This window comes from Arabidopsis lyrata (genome assembly GCF_000004255.2).
Source record: "Arabidopsis lyrata subsp. lyrata unplaced genomic scaffold ARALYscaffold_1, whole genome shotgun sequence".
NCBI lineage: Eukaryota > Viridiplantae > Streptophyta > Magnoliopsida > Brassicales > Brassicaceae > Arabidopsis > Arabidopsis lyrata.
The window spans coordinates 667,916-682,031 of NW_003302555.1; the positions used below are offsets into that span (position 1 = coordinate 667,916).

General features: G+C 33.2%; 5 protein-coding genes across 5 annotated transcripts; all 5 read left to right on the forward strand.

Moving 5' to 3' along the window:
• The first annotated feature begins 414 nt into the window (after nt 1–414).
• LOC9325469 (putative pectinesterase/pectinesterase inhibitor 26) lies at nt 415–1,429 on the forward strand. The gene has a single exon (XM_002889359.2). The coding sequence runs from the start codon at nt 579–581 to the stop codon at nt 1,305–1,307; it is 729 nt and encodes a 242-aa protein (XP_002889405.1). The 5' UTR covers nt 415–578; the 3' UTR covers nt 1,308–1,429.
• A 1,147-nt stretch (nt 1,430–2,576) lies between these two features.
• On the forward strand, nt 2,577–4,843 carry LOC9325470 (ATP-dependent Clp protease proteolytic subunit 5, chloroplastic). Its single transcript, XM_002889360.2, has 9 exons — nt 2,577–2,950; nt 3,026–3,145; nt 3,226–3,340; nt 3,430–3,522; nt 3,612–3,657; nt 3,768–3,840; nt 4,099–4,133; nt 4,236–4,324; nt 4,459–4,843. The coding sequence occupies exons 1-9, from the start codon at nt 2,820–2,822 to the stop codon at nt 4,651–4,653; spliced, it is 897 nt and encodes a 298-aa protein (XP_002889406.1). The 5' UTR covers nt 2,577–2,819; the 3' UTR covers nt 4,654–4,843.
• Nucleotides 4,844–5,284: 441 nt separating this feature from the next.
• On the forward strand, nt 5,285–6,451 carry LOC9325471. The gene has a single exon (XM_021013751.1). It carries the CDS (start codon nt 5,602–5,604, stop codon nt 6,436–6,438), a length of 837 nt encoding a protein of 278 aa, XP_020869410.1. The 5' UTR covers nt 5,285–5,601; the 3' UTR covers nt 6,439–6,451.
• Nucleotides 6,452–7,019: 568 nt separating this feature from the next.
• On the forward strand, nt 7,020–8,427 carry LOC110225370. Its single transcript, XM_021014927.1, has one exon. The coding sequence runs from the start codon at nt 7,528–7,530 to the stop codon at nt 8,341–8,343; it is 816 nt and encodes a 271-aa protein (XP_020870586.1). The 5' UTR covers nt 7,020–7,527; the 3' UTR covers nt 8,344–8,427.
• A 1,346-nt stretch (nt 8,428–9,773) lies between these two features.
• On the forward strand, nt 9,774–14,055 carry LOC9325472 (histone-lysine N-methyltransferase MEDEA). Its single transcript, XM_021013164.1, has 17 exons — nt 9,774–9,782; nt 9,948–10,037; nt 10,686–10,969; nt 11,074–11,247; nt 11,344–11,431; nt 11,516–11,641; nt 11,737–11,784; nt 11,883–11,951; nt 12,043–12,191; nt 12,267–12,393; nt 12,490–12,698; nt 12,782–12,913; nt 12,988–13,069; nt 13,154–13,201; nt 13,342–13,470; nt 13,550–13,627; nt 13,823–14,055. Exons 1-17 carry the CDS (start codon nt 9,774–9,776, stop codon nt 14,000–14,002), a joined length of 2,022 nt encoding a protein of 673 aa, XP_020868823.1. The 3' UTR covers nt 14,003–14,055.
• The last annotated feature ends 61 nt before the right edge of the window (nt 14,056–14,116 follow it).

The window sequence follows — 14,116 nt, forward strand, 5'->3', positions numbered from 1 at the left end:
TCTCTTTCAATTCCATTCAAATCCATTTAAAACATAATTTGGATTCTCAAATCCAAAAACAAATGACTAAACGAATAACATATGATTTCAACTAGTATTTATAAATTATAGAACCAATAACACATGAATTTAATTAAGATTTTAAAATCAATGATTAAATAACAAATGATTTTTGTTTGGATTTCTGATTCCTTATAAATTCATGAACCAATAACCCCTCCTAAGATTACTTAATAATCTCTATTATGATCTATATTTAGTAAATAAATTACCATAATGATAAAAGATATTTAACAAGTAACAACATTAACTGGCAACAAACCATCTATATTATCTCTGATATGATCTATATTTTAGTAAATAAATTACCATAAGTCCATAATGATAAAAGATATTTAACAAGTAACAACATTAACTGGCAACAAACCATCCATGAACTTGTTCGGTGTTAAATAAAAACTGAAAATTTAGATAACAAAAATTACTCTAAAATTAGTGTTTATAAACAAAACAATTTCTCTAAAATCTTCATTCAAAATAACCCTCTCTTTTAGCTTTTTCAAACAAAAAAAAAAAAGATGAAGAAGTCATCACCATTGCTCTGTTTCTCTCTTGCTCTGTTTTCTCTCCTATCATCTCCTTCCTCTTCCGCTCGTATCTTCTCCTCCGTTGTCCCCTCCGCCGCTCCTTCTCCCGCCGTATCCACCACCTCCGACGGGGGCGTAGATGAAACCGATTTCTCCGCCTTCACGCAATGGAACATTTTAAACCTAACTGACCTCAAAAGCACCTTTAAAAACCTCCCGGATCTCTCTAAGCTCAACATCTCATCCCTCCACGTGTCACCCGCCGTTGGCTACGTCTGCTCTAACACCGACTACGCTGCCGAATGCATCGTCTCAATCCTCCCACTCCTCCGCGACTTCCGCAAATTCGAGCCAAAACCCATCGACGTCCTTCGAATGGAGATGAGTGCGCTCTACGAGAAAGCTAACGCCACGCTCGACTTAGCCAAGCGTCTCATCGTTGACCAGTCAACGCCGCGTGACGTGGCTGATGTTTTGGACTTATGTGTCGATAACTACGAGTCGCTTCTCGATGATCTCAAAGATGCTTCCGTAGCCGTCGATGATGGAGACTTTGGACGGCTCGAGAGTGTGGTGAGTGCTGCGATCGCTGATGTGGTGACTTGCTCGGACGCGTTCACTGAGTCGTCGGAGCTTGAGTCGCCGATGGTTAACGTTGATGCTTTTCTTAAGAAGCTTTGTAGTAATGTCTTGGCTATTTCTCAGATGATCCATATGTAATGCGTAAGTATAAATGTTAAAGAGTCCAGTAATGTGGTGGATCCAAACAATATACTCATGATTTGCCATGAAATACATTTGATAAGTGAAAATAAAATATATCGTGTACATAAATTGATCTATTAGCCAATCAGTAGACTAGAAAACCGTCTAAATCTATATATACATTTTTGGATGACTTTTAGCAAATAAATCCTGGAGTTGGAATGTATTTACAAAGAATGCCATTGGCATTTATTATTTACTTTTACAAAATTTAAATAAAAGATATGAACCAAACAATATCTTGCCTAATTTGTTTTTAAAAATCTCTACACAATCTTTCCATATATCTTCAAAAAACTTTTATAGCAAATATTTATATTAACATTTTGCATAGTAATAAAAATACTAATTTATAATAATCAAAATATTCACATAGAAAAATTATATACACATACATGAAAAAAACTATATATGTCATCATTTAAGCCGTTGCTTTATTTAAATAAAATAAAAACACAAAAACCTGAAATCATATATTTTATATGATAAATTTAAAATATATATTAGTAATATAAATTTAAAATCATTCAAAGAACGGTATACCACGGGTGAGATCCTAAAATTATTGGATTTTATTACAATAATAATTTATTTTCTTGGATTTTATAACACTAATAATTTAGCTAATGGGATAATATAGACGGGTTTATATGGAATGACGGGTTTGGGTCGATATTAATAACGGTATATTAAGGATGAAATCCTAAAATTAACAATCAAAATACAATTATACAATCTTAAACACAAAACAAAAGAAACAATATTAACAAAACAAATACAACTTAAAATTTTTAGTTATTAAAAAACCGACCCACGGTATACTTCGGAGTCAAATATTCAAAATTTTAAAATCCACCATACATCGTTACTTAAAAAAAATGTATGTTTTCGTATCTATACTTTAAAAATTGAAACCTAAACAATAGTAATCATACACTAGATAATACATAGATAGATATCTACATTTAAAAATACAAATTAATATGATATATCTTCAGTTAAACTTTAAAAAATAACATTATATTTTTTAAAAAAATATAGCCACGCGGTGTACCGCGGGTTAAATTCTAGTTACTATTTATTTTTTATCAATTTGCATGAGAAAAAAAAAAAATGCAAAAAACAAATAAGAAGCCTTGGCCCAGTTCTCTGTTCTACACAAAGCCCATAAACACATAATTTTGGAACAGATATTTATCGTTTAATACTAAAATTTCCTCTTAGACCAAAAAGCGTTAGCGTGTACAATAATCGGACCTAAAATTGACCCGCCCCATTTTCTTAAATTAACGGGTTAAAACCCGACCCGATAACACACACAGATATCACCACCATTAGTGTCACCATTACTCTTCGAAGAAAGCAAAACAAAAATCCCCAAATTTCTACAAGGATAAGAGCCAGAAGTTCCTCGCCGGTGAACGGAACTAGGGTTTCATTCATCTCCCAAATTGGCCAACAAGAATAATGGCTCATGCTTGCGTCTCTACATCGGCTTCTTCTCTCAGATTCACAGCTGGATTCGTCTCCGCTAGTCCCAATGGTTCCTCTTTCGATTCTCCCAAGCTTTCTCTTCCTTTCGAGCCTCTTCGTTCAAGGTCTTGCCATTTTCCATCTTTCTTCACTCTCGAAACTACAAAATCTTTAGGTTAATTTAGGGATTTTGTTTGCAGGAAGACGAAGAAGTTAGTTAGCGATAGAAAGAATTGGAAGAATTCAACTCCGAAAGCTGTATATTCTGGCAATCTCTGGACACCGGAGATTCCTTCTCCTCAAGGAGTTTGGTCCATTAGGTGAGAGATTTGAGTTTTTGACTATGTTCTTGAACTTTGATTTTGAACTCTTTTTGATGGTTAAATTTGTTACTTTGCAGAGATGATTTACAAGTCCCTTCTTCGCCGTATTTTCCTGTGTATGCTCAAGGTCAAGGACCACCTCCTATGGTGCAAGAACGTTTCCAGAGTATCATTAGTCAGCTCTTCCAATATGTATACTGATAAAATCTCTACTCTTTGTTTAACATTGATTAGCTTAGTGTTCTTGTTGATGGATGGTTTCTTTCGTTTTGATCGTTTAGAGGATTATTCGCTGTGGTGGTGCTGTGGATGATGATATGGCAAACATAATTGTAGCTCAACTTCTGTATCTTGATGCTGTTGATCCTACTAAGGTTATATATTGTTGAATTTCGAATTCATGTCTTGTTACTTGATTTAGAGGTTTTGCTTTAGGATTCTGATATTTGCTTATGTTGAACAGGATATTGTCATGTATGTTAATTCTCCTGGTGGATCAGTTACAGCTGGTAATAACAACTTTGTCAGCTTACTTGTTTCCCTATGATCTCTTTGAAGTTTTTCATTTTCTTTTCCGACTTTTATGGTTGTTGACTCTTGTATCTCTTACTTTACCCAGGCATGGCTATTTTCGATACTATGAGGCATATCCGGCCTGATGTTTCCACTGTTTGTGTCGGTCTAGCTGCTAGGTGAGACTTTCTCCATCCTTTACCTCACATTACCTCTTGGTTTTCTTAGGGTCCTTGGTAAATTGATAGTTTCTTGTACATTTTAAAATTTCTCTTTTCAATGTGGTTAACTATTCTTCTATTGGATGCATGACCAAAAGTTACCAGTCAAAAACACAGTGTTTCTCGAAAAACGGAATTTTTTTCTGTGTGGTTAAATGTGGGTTCCCTAGATTATGACACCCTCTTCTTTTTCTGTGTTGGTTTTATTATGAACAGTATGGGAGCTTTTCTGCTTAGTGCTGGAACCAAAGGTAGTCTCTTCTTGATCCTTTCATTCATTAGCAAAATGTTTTAGTCAAGTCTATTAATTTCATTTTCCTGATGTGAGCCATGCTTTATTTGTAAAACTGTAGGGAAAAGATACAGTCTACCAAACTCAAGGATAATGATCCATCAGCCGCTTGGTGGAGCTCAAGGTGGCCAAACCGACATTGACATTCAGGTCATTCATCCTCGCCTTTATATTTCGATTTTTGATCCCAGTCATCCTCTTTAAGTTTTTTGGAGAGACTAGATTGATTGAAATATCAGATGATTTTTGAAACCTAAATGTACAAGTTCATGGTCTGAAACCAGGCAAATGAAATGCTGCATCACAAGGCAAACCTAAACGGTTACCTCGCTTATCACACTGGTCAAAGCCTGGAGAAGATAAACCAGGACACAGACCGTGATTTCTTCATGAGTGCTAAAGAAGCAAAAGAGTATGGACTTATCGACGGTGTTATCATGAACCCTCTTAAAGCTCTCCAGCCACTTGCAGCAGCTTAATCGCCTGAAGGTAGTGGTTCAGCCTTTTATGAACTGAGACTTTCCATGAAATATGTTTCTAGAAGGAAAATCAGATTTGGTTGGGATCAAGATCTGTAGTTGATTCATACATGAAGAACAAAGTAAATTTTCTTGCTCTGCTGTTTGACTGAACAACCTTGATCTTTAAGCAATTTTTTATCCAGTCTAATCGAATTGTCAGCCTATATATATTTTTTTTTTTAACAAAAACAAAAAGTTACCATTGCTGCTTCTTAATTATTTAACGGTAAGGAGTTGAAGATTTATGCATTTTGATTTGACTTTCATTTTCAAACTGAAAGTTACAACTCCACTAATCCTGAGTTTGTCTATTGATTTATTACCTGTCACTCGAGACTTTGAATGTATCCTCTTTTTCTTTCAAAAAAATCAGGAGATATTTAATATAACATTTAATCTACTTATAATACTATATTCACACGTATTTGTGATCTAAATAAAAACAAAAAGAAGATATCATGTAACTTTATCCATGTAACGTATTTGGGTCCGTCAGATGCATTTTGGTCAAAGATACTATTTTTGAATTTAAATTATTATTACCAACTTGTAGTAACCATTTTTTGTAAAAAAATAAAATCTTAGCTTAAATATGAAAAAATTCTTCATTTCTATTATTTCTCAAATTTTTTTTTTTAAACGAGGATCATCCATCAGCCGGCTCTGTTTATCGATGAGCAAATAAATGAAAATTAGAAATAGTCTCGACATTTTTAATTAAATATATGTATAGTAGATTAAAAAATATAAAGGAATAAGAAAAGGAACTTTGTGGTTGACGACCATAATAATAGACGTGGTTGCCAAACACACTTTCTTAAAGCTTTATATACATCTTTCTTACATGCTCTGTTTCTTCTCATTCAAGCAACAGTCTCTTCCCGTTTTGCTTCTTTGTGAATTAAGATGGAACATGAAGAAACACAGAAGAACACAAGAAGCAGCTGGTCACCGCTTCGACCATTTCAAATGATCTCCATTAGCCTTCTTAGTCTCCTTGTCCCTCTCTCTTTCCTCTTCCTTTCACGTCTCTCTGTTTCCTCCTCCTCAGCTCCAGTCACCATTTCCGGCGTATTGTCCCTTCTTCACCAGGCCGATGTCGGAGTTTTATACACAATCTTGTCTCTTATCATAGTCTCCACTTTAATCCACAATCTCTTCGGAAAACCAGAATGCTCTGTTCTCCATTCCTATCTCTACATCTGCTGGATTGTTCTCTTCATCGTCCAAGCTTGTGTCGCCTTTGGAATCGAAGGAACCATGAGCACGACCGTTTCTATAAACACAGACAAAAGCTTGTCTCTTGCGGCTCAAGAAAGGTGGGTTTTGGTTAGGGTTATGTTCTTTTTGGGCCTACACGAAGTGATGCTGATGTGGTTTAGAGTAGTGGTTAAGCCGGTGGTCGACGACACTGTTTTCGGGGTTTACATGGAGGAAGAGAGATGGTCGGAGAGAGCCGTCGTGGCGGTGACTTTTGGTTTAATGTGGTGGTGGAGGCTAAGAGATGAGGTAGAAAGTCTGGTGGTGGTTGCAGAGGTTAAACGTAGCCTTCTGATACATTTGGAGGGTCTCGATTTTGTAAACTGGTGGATGTATTACATCTGTGTTGGAATAGGCTTGGTGAAGATCTTCACAGGGTTTTTGTATTTTTTAAATATGTTAATTTTGACCATTAAGAGGTCGAGAGAAGGCTGTGAATCGTGTCTTGTTGATGATTTGTGTAATGGTGATGATCATGTGTAAGAAATTTGACATTTTTTTGAGATTTTTTCATTTAAATTTCTTCTTTGTTGCTATGAATTTAACCCTTATGTCAGAAAAATAATAGAATATCAAATAGCAAAATTTTTTTATCGAAAATTAACCATTGAACATTAGTTTAAGTGGATTTAATTCCTTTTATAGTTATTTTTCTAACATGTCCATTATATATAGGGTAGTCACTTTTTTTATAAAAAAAAAACTTAAACATTTAATTAACGTTATAAATAGTAAAAAATATCGGAGTTACATACAATTTAGTAAAAAATATCGGAGTTACGCAGAATTTAGTAATTTCGTAAATTTTAGTAATTTATGTTTTGAATAGTCTTGATCCTGAGTTTGTCAATTTTTAACACTAGGATTTATAACGAATTTTCCTATTATGTTAATTTACCTGTCACTCAAAAGACCTCTCTTTTTTTTCAAAGGAATTTATCCTCTTTTTCAAATAATTATTTAACATTTAATCTAACAATAATAATAATAAAAAAAGATATGGATGAACTTTATAAATTCATGCAATGCAATGGTCGAACACTAGATATGTTGGGAACGTTGGATTCATTTGGTCATAGAAAGTCAGAAACTATTTTGAATATAAATGATTCCCACTTGTAGACTGTAGTAACCATTATTTTTTTAAATAAATTTTCTTCATCTCTGTTATTTCTTTCAAAGAAGAAAAAAAAAACACCACGATTATCCATCACAGGCTGTGTTCATCGGTGAACATATATATTAAAACTGGTGGCCTTTTCATTACAAAAAAAATCTGGACATTTTAAAATAATTATAGGTATAGTAGATAAAAAAAAGTAAAGGAATAAGAAAAGGAATCTTTATGGTGATTATTGTAACAAAACAGAAATCATTATATTGAATCATTCAGACGAACAAAAAGGAAAAGATCAAAGCTTTGTAGCTAGATGAACATAGACGTGGCTGCCAAACACATTGTCTTAATGCTTTTATATAGATCTTTCTTACATCCTCTGTTCCTTCACATTCAAGAAACAGTGTCTTCCCATTTTCTTCTTCTTCTCAGTGTTTCAATCTTTGCGAATTAAGATGGAACATGAAGAAACACAAAAGAACACAAGAAACAGCTGGTCACTGGTTCGACCATCTCAAATGATCTCCATTAGCTTTCTTAGCCTCCTCATCCCTCTATCGTTCCTCTTCCTTTCACGTCTCTCTCTCTATACCTCCTCATCTCCTGTCACCGTCTCCGGCGTATTCTCTGTTCTTCACCAGGCCGATGTCGGAGTCTTATACACGATCTTGTTTCTCATCATCGTCTTCACTTTAATCCACAGTCTCTTAGGTAAACCAGAATGCTCTGTTCTCCATTCCCATCTCTACATCTGCTGGATCGTTCTCTTCATCGCCCAAGCTTGTGCCTTCGGAATCAAAAGAACCATGAGCACGACCATGTCTATAAATCCAGACAAAAACTTGTTTCTTGCGACACATGAAAGATGTGTGCTGGTTAGGGTTTTGTTCGTTTTGGGGCTACACGAAGTGATGCTGATGTGGTTTAGAGTCGTGGTTAAGCCTGTGGTTGACAAAACTATATATGGGGTTTACGTGGAAGAGAGGTGGTCCGAGAGAGCCGTTGTGGCACTGACCTTTGGTCTAATGTGGTGGTGGAGGCTAAGAGATGAGGTAGAAAGTCTTGTGGTGGTGGTTACAGAGGATAAACGTGACCTCCCCATTCGTTTGGTGGGTCTCAGTTTTGTGAACTGGTGTATGTATTACATCTGTGTTGGAATTGGTTTGGTGAAGATCTTCAAAGGGTTTTTGTATTTTGTGAACATGTTAATCTTGACCATTAGGAGATCGAGAAAAGGCTGCGAATCGTGTGTTGTTGATGATCATGTGTAAGAGATTGGACATATTATACTCAAACTCAGTTGAATATTTTTGAGAATTTTTTCATTTAAATTTCTTCTTTCTTGCTATGAATTTTAACCTATGTCAGAAAATTAATAGAATATCAAATAGCATAACTTTTTTTTTATATCTAAAGTTAACCATTGAACATTAATTTAAGTGGATTTAAATCATTTTATAGTTATATTTATAACACGTAGCGTAGTCACTTTTAAGAAAAAACTTGAACATTTAATTAACGTTATAAATAGAAAAAAAAATTAGAATTACGTAAAATTTACGTTGTAAATGCATGTATTTAAATTTACGTAGAGAATAATATACACTATACAGTAAAACCTTTATAAATTAATAATGTTGGGACCAGAAAATTTTATTAATTTAGAGAGGTATTAATTTATCAATAATTTAATAATTATTAATTTATAGAGAGATTTTTCTAATTTTGTAATTCTTAAAAAAATTCTATCTAAAAATATATATTTTTCTTTATAAGCAATATCTTTTTAAAACCAATTGCAAGTAGAGAAACAATTATTAAGTTTAAACAACAACACAAACTTTTTTCGAATAAGAAATTCATATTTCATTAATTTTTTTAAATATAATATTTTAAATATATATTATAGTAATTTATATATGACATATATAAATTATGTCATATATATAAATTTATATCATATATATATTAAGTTAAATATACATATATATATATATATTGATAAGTTTATACAATTATTAATTTATGATATAGATGAGACCATATGTTTATATGAGATTTTCAAAAAAATTATTATCTTATTAATTTATCGATTTATGTCATATTTTACACTAGTCCCAACTCGGGACTGGAAGAATTTATTAATTTAGAGAGGTTATTAATTTATAGAATATTAATTTATAGAAGTTTTACTGTATATATATTTTCGACGATTTAAACTTATTTTGTTTCTTCCATATATGTATACATTTATAAGCTTAAATAGAAAACTAGATATGAGTGAATATTAAAAGATATATAACGACATTAATATAAGTTTCATTTATCGGGCACTCCAACATTTTAATATATCTATCAACATTTTTTTTCATTGGTCACATAAAGATCAGTTTAATTTTTTTTTTTACTTTTAATATAGTATATGAGTTTTAAACGTGCGCTGTCAAAACGTCAATTAAGAGCAAACCCAACATCCACATACATATAGTACTATATTTTGAAAATTAAAATTTTCTTAAATTTCCCAGATTATTTTCCTTTTAAAGCAAGCAAGTCCAAATACGTTTCTTCCAGATTTATAATTTTCCTTATTAAGGTTTTTTACAAAAAAAATCAACTTCTTATTTAAAAACCCCTTTGCATTATCCTTTTCAACAACACCATCAGAGAAGACGAGAAAAAAAGAAGAGGCGAGTGGTTAATGGAGAAGGTTAGTGTTACTCCAAACAGATCTGAAGTGACTAGGTTATGAAATCCATATATTTTAATTGTGTTTTATGATAGAACAATAACATTTAGGGTTGGATTTTCTTGTGATAGATTTATGTTATTCGTCCCATGATCTAATAAAACTTGTATTGTTGATTTTGTCTAGGACAACCATGAGGACGATGGTGAGGATTTGCCACCCGATATAAATCAGATAAAAGAGCAAATCGAAGAGGAGAGATTTCTGCATATCAAGGTAAGAGACATTTGGTTGCTTCAATATATTATTCTCTGCTCTATGTTTTTCTGAAAATTAAGGAGATGAGAGACTTAATCGGATAACTATACGATTGCAAATAGATGTTAAGATAAATCTCAATAACATTAATTTTTATATTAATCAGAATCTTTAAAACAAAAAAGAGTAAATTTCAAACCTTTAAATAAGAAAACAAAATTTCGTTGAAAATACGCGCGAATCGATAACAGACATCCAGATCTATTGGATCTTAAGTTTTGGATATCCGTCCAAAACTTCGAATAAAAAATAACTAATATATTTATAATATAAAGATGAAAATTAGGTTTTCAATTAAAACAATAAAACTGTATAATAAAATTGAAAATAGTAGTACAATTTTTTGTTTTTGTCAAACAAAATAGTAGTACAATTTGTTTTTAAAGTACAAAGAAATTAAATAGGTCCAAATCCAAAACTGTATATATTTTTTCCTAGGACTTCAAAATTTAATGGGTCAGGTATATGTATATAAGAAGCCACGATTGATGCATATATAAAGGATTCGAAATCAAAACCTTTATATTCAAATATTCTAGTTTCACTATAGAGTTCCGGTTTCTGATATTTTGAAAATCATTTACCTATATGTTAATTGGTTAACAGAAAACATTCGAGCTGAGATGCATTCCAAGTGTAGCTGCTCATGCTTCACACCATCAATCGTTTGACTTAAACCAGCCCCTTGCAGAGGATGATAATGAAGGAGACAACAAAACACTTCTTTCTAGAATGCAAAACCCACTTCATCATTTCAGTGCCTTATCTGATTCTGATACTTACGAAGATCAAGGTTGTGTTTTTAATAAAGAGGCACCATTATTTCCAAGTGTCAACCTTCCAGTTGTTGAGCAGCTACCACGATCCCTTACATGGGTCTTCATCAAAAGGCATGTTTTTTCTTGTTCCATACTAGTTTCAAAATATTAATCATATACTATATGTCTATATTAATCACTCATAGTGCATATAATACATGTCTTTAACACTGCAGTAGCCAGCTGATGGCTGAAAGTGATTCTGTGATTGGTAAGAGACAAATCTATTATTTGAATGGTGAGGCACTAGAATTGAGCAGCGAAGAAGATGAAGAAGATGAAGAAGAAGATGAGGAAGAAGCCAAGAAAGAAAAATGCGAATTTTCCAAAGATGTAGACCGGTTTATATGGTTAGTTTTTTGCATAACATATATATGTTCTTGATTATTAATGTATATATGTACTCAACTAGTCCATATTTAATAAACTGGTCAAGAAATTTCCAGGACTGTTGGGCAGGATTATGGTTTGGATGATCTGGTCGTGCAGCGTGCTCTCGCCAAGTTCCTCGAAGTGGAAGTTTCCGATATATTGGTAATAATCGATCGATTCGAATCTTCATACATCGATCAATAATCTTCTCGCTTATTTTTGTTGTTTTCTCTCAAATCTATGCAGGAAAGATACAATGAGCTCAAGCTTAAGAATGATGAAACTGTTGGTGAGGCTTCTGATTTGACATCCAAGACAATAACTACTGCTTTTCAGGATTTTGCTGATAGACGTCATTGCCGCCGTTGCTTGGTAACTTTGAATCTTTCCTTTTTAATTTAGCCACAAAAAAAAAAAAGAGAAGATCATACATATTTTTATTTTGTTTTATTAATTCATTTTTACAGATATTTGATTGTCATATGCATGAGAAGTTTGAGCCCGAGTTTAGACCCGTAAGCTTAAATTTATTCATTTAAATAAGTTTTTAGTTCCACAAGCCTTATATATAAGCTTAAGTGATTAACTTAATTAGATTGCTTTGGCTTGTCAGAGCGAAGACAAATCTGGTTTGTTTGAGAATGAAGATAGAGAACCATGCAGTGAGCATTGTTACCTCAAGGTCTCTATCTCTCTCCCTTTCTCTCTCTCTCTCTCTCGCAATATTTGTTTATTTCTTAATTACGTTTTATTACTGGTTTAATATTTAATAGGTGAGGAGTGTGACAGAAGCTGATCATGCGGTAGATAATGATAACTCTATATCAAACAAGAATGTGGTCTCAGATCCAAACACAACTATGTGGACGCCTGTGGAGAAGGATCTTTACTTGAAAGGAGTTCAAATCTTTGGGAGAAACAGGTAAAAAATTAATAATAGATTTCATGCATGAATATATATACTTACACTGTATTCCTTGATCATGCTTGTTCGCAGTTGTGCTATTACATTAAACATACTTCGGGGGCTTAAGACGTGTCTAGAGGTTTACAATTACATGCTTGAACAAGATCAATGTACTATGTCATTAGTCCTTCACAAAACTACAAAAACAAAGAATCAGGTAAACAAAACTTATGTCCCAATCCTCATGACATGTATATATGTTATAAAAACACATTATTCAAGTTTCATTTTGATGGTCTCATCATAATTACAGGTTAACAAAAAAGTATCTCGAAAAGGTACTAGGTCGGTCCGCAAAAAATCCAGACTCCGAAAATATGCTCGTTATCCGCCTGCTTTGAAGAAAACAACTAATGGAGAAGCTAAGTTTTATAAGCACTACTCACCATGCACTTGCAAGTCAAAATGTGGATATCAATGCCCTTGTTTAACTAATGAAAATTGCTGTGAGAAATATTGCGGGTATGTCATTCTTTTAAAACGTTTTTGAGGTCTATAATCCATAAGATTTTTAATTTGAACATGAGTTTGTATTTTTTGTTCAGGTGCCCGAAGGATTGCAACAATCGCTTTGGAGGATGTAATTGTGCAATTGGCCAATGCACAAACCGACAATGTCCTTGCTTTGCTGCTAATCGTGAATGCGATCCAGATCTATGTCGGAGTTGTCCTCTTAGGTAACACTTTCACTTTAATATATCTCTTTACAAATTCGATGATTAAAGTTGAAACTAAAAGTCTTTATACATAGCTGTGGAGATGGCTCTCTTGGTGAGCCATCAGAGCAAATACAATGCAAGAACATGCATTTCCTCCTTAAAAAAAATAAGAAGGTAACCATCAACGTCAAATCCGTATCTAAAATTTAAAGTGATTATACAGAAAAAAATTAATTATCTTCTTTTCGTATTCACTAGATTCTCATTGGAAAGTCTAATGTTCATGGATGGGGTGCATTTACACCGGTAAGCAATCTTCTGAATATAAGGATAAATTTAATATATAGTTACTGGGGCATTGATATATAACTCTTTTCTTTGTTTGTTTATAATGTTTTATACTCTAGACCATTAAATATGTTGTGTGATTTGGTTTGATCCGTCAGGACTCTCTTAAAAAGAATGAGTTTCTAGGAGAATATACTGGAGAACTGATCACTCATGAGGAAGCAAATGAGCGTGGGAGAGTAGAAGATCGGATTGGTTCTTCATACCTCTTTACCTTGAATGATCAGGTAACTTTAGAATAATCAAAGTAACATTTAAATTATTCGCGAGTTACACTTTTGTTCTAATCAAAGTAACATTTTACAGCTCGAAATCGATGCTCGCCGTTATGGAAACAAGTTCAAATTTCTCAATCACTCAGCAAGACCTAACTGCTACGCCAAGGTACCAAGCCATTCTACTTTATCTTGAAGTACATATACTAACATTAACAAACAAAAATACTTATGTTAGTTTTTTTAGTTAAATCATATAGTATTAACTTTACTCGTTGCTGATTGATTCTCATATGGAATCATATATCTCCAAAACATTCCAAAATGACTCAAAACTAATATTAAATAATGGTTTCGTGTGCAGTTGATGATTGTGAGAGGAGATCAGAGGATTGGTCTATTTGCAGAGAGAGCAATCGAACAAAATGAGGAGCTTTTCTTCGACTACTGCTATGGACCAGAGCATGCGGATTGGTCTCGTGGTCGAGAACCTAGAAAGACTGGTGCTTCTAAAAGGTCTAAGGAAGCCCGTCCATCTAGATAGATTTGGATCTGAGGAGAAGCAGCAATACAAGCAGTCGTTTTTTAAAGTTATGGTAATATCAATAAATAATGTAATGCTATTTTGTGTTACTAAACCAAAACTTAAGTTTCTGTT

Excerpts from the sequence above, each read along its gene's own strand:
- LOC9325472 (XM_021013164.1), top strand. Across the intron at positions 12,394-12,489 it reads CTACAAAAACAAAGAATCAG|GTTAACAAAAAAGTATCTCG; the intron begins GTAAACAAAACT and ends TCATAATTACAG. Across the intron at positions 12,699-12,781 it reads TGCTGTGAGAAATATTGCGG|GTGCCCGAAGGATTGCAACA; the intron begins GTATGTCATTCT and ends TTTTTTGTTCAG.
- LOC9325470 (XM_002889360.2), top strand. The coding sequence starts at position 2,820 with ATGGCTCATGCTTGCGTCTCTACATCGGCTTCTTCTCTCAGATTCACA. Across the intron at positions 2,951-3,025 it reads TTCGAGCCTCTTCGTTCAAG|GAAGACGAAGAAGTTAGTTA; the intron begins GTCTTGCCATTT and ends TTTTGTTTGCAG. Across the intron at positions 3,523-3,611 it reads ATGCTGTTGATCCTACTAAG|GATATTGTCATGTATGTTAA; the intron begins GTTATATATTGT and ends TATGTTGAACAG.
- LOC9325469 (XM_002889359.2), top strand. The coding sequence starts at position 579 with ATGAAGAAGTCATCACCATTGCTCTGTTTCTCTCTTGCTCTGTTTTCT.
- LOC9325471 (XM_021013751.1), top strand. The coding sequence starts at position 5,602 with ATGGAACATGAAGAAACACAGAAGAACACAAGAAGCAGCTGGTCACCG.
- LOC110225370 (XM_021014927.1), top strand. The coding sequence starts at position 7,528 with ATGGAACATGAAGAAACACAAAAGAACACAAGAAACAGCTGGTCACTG.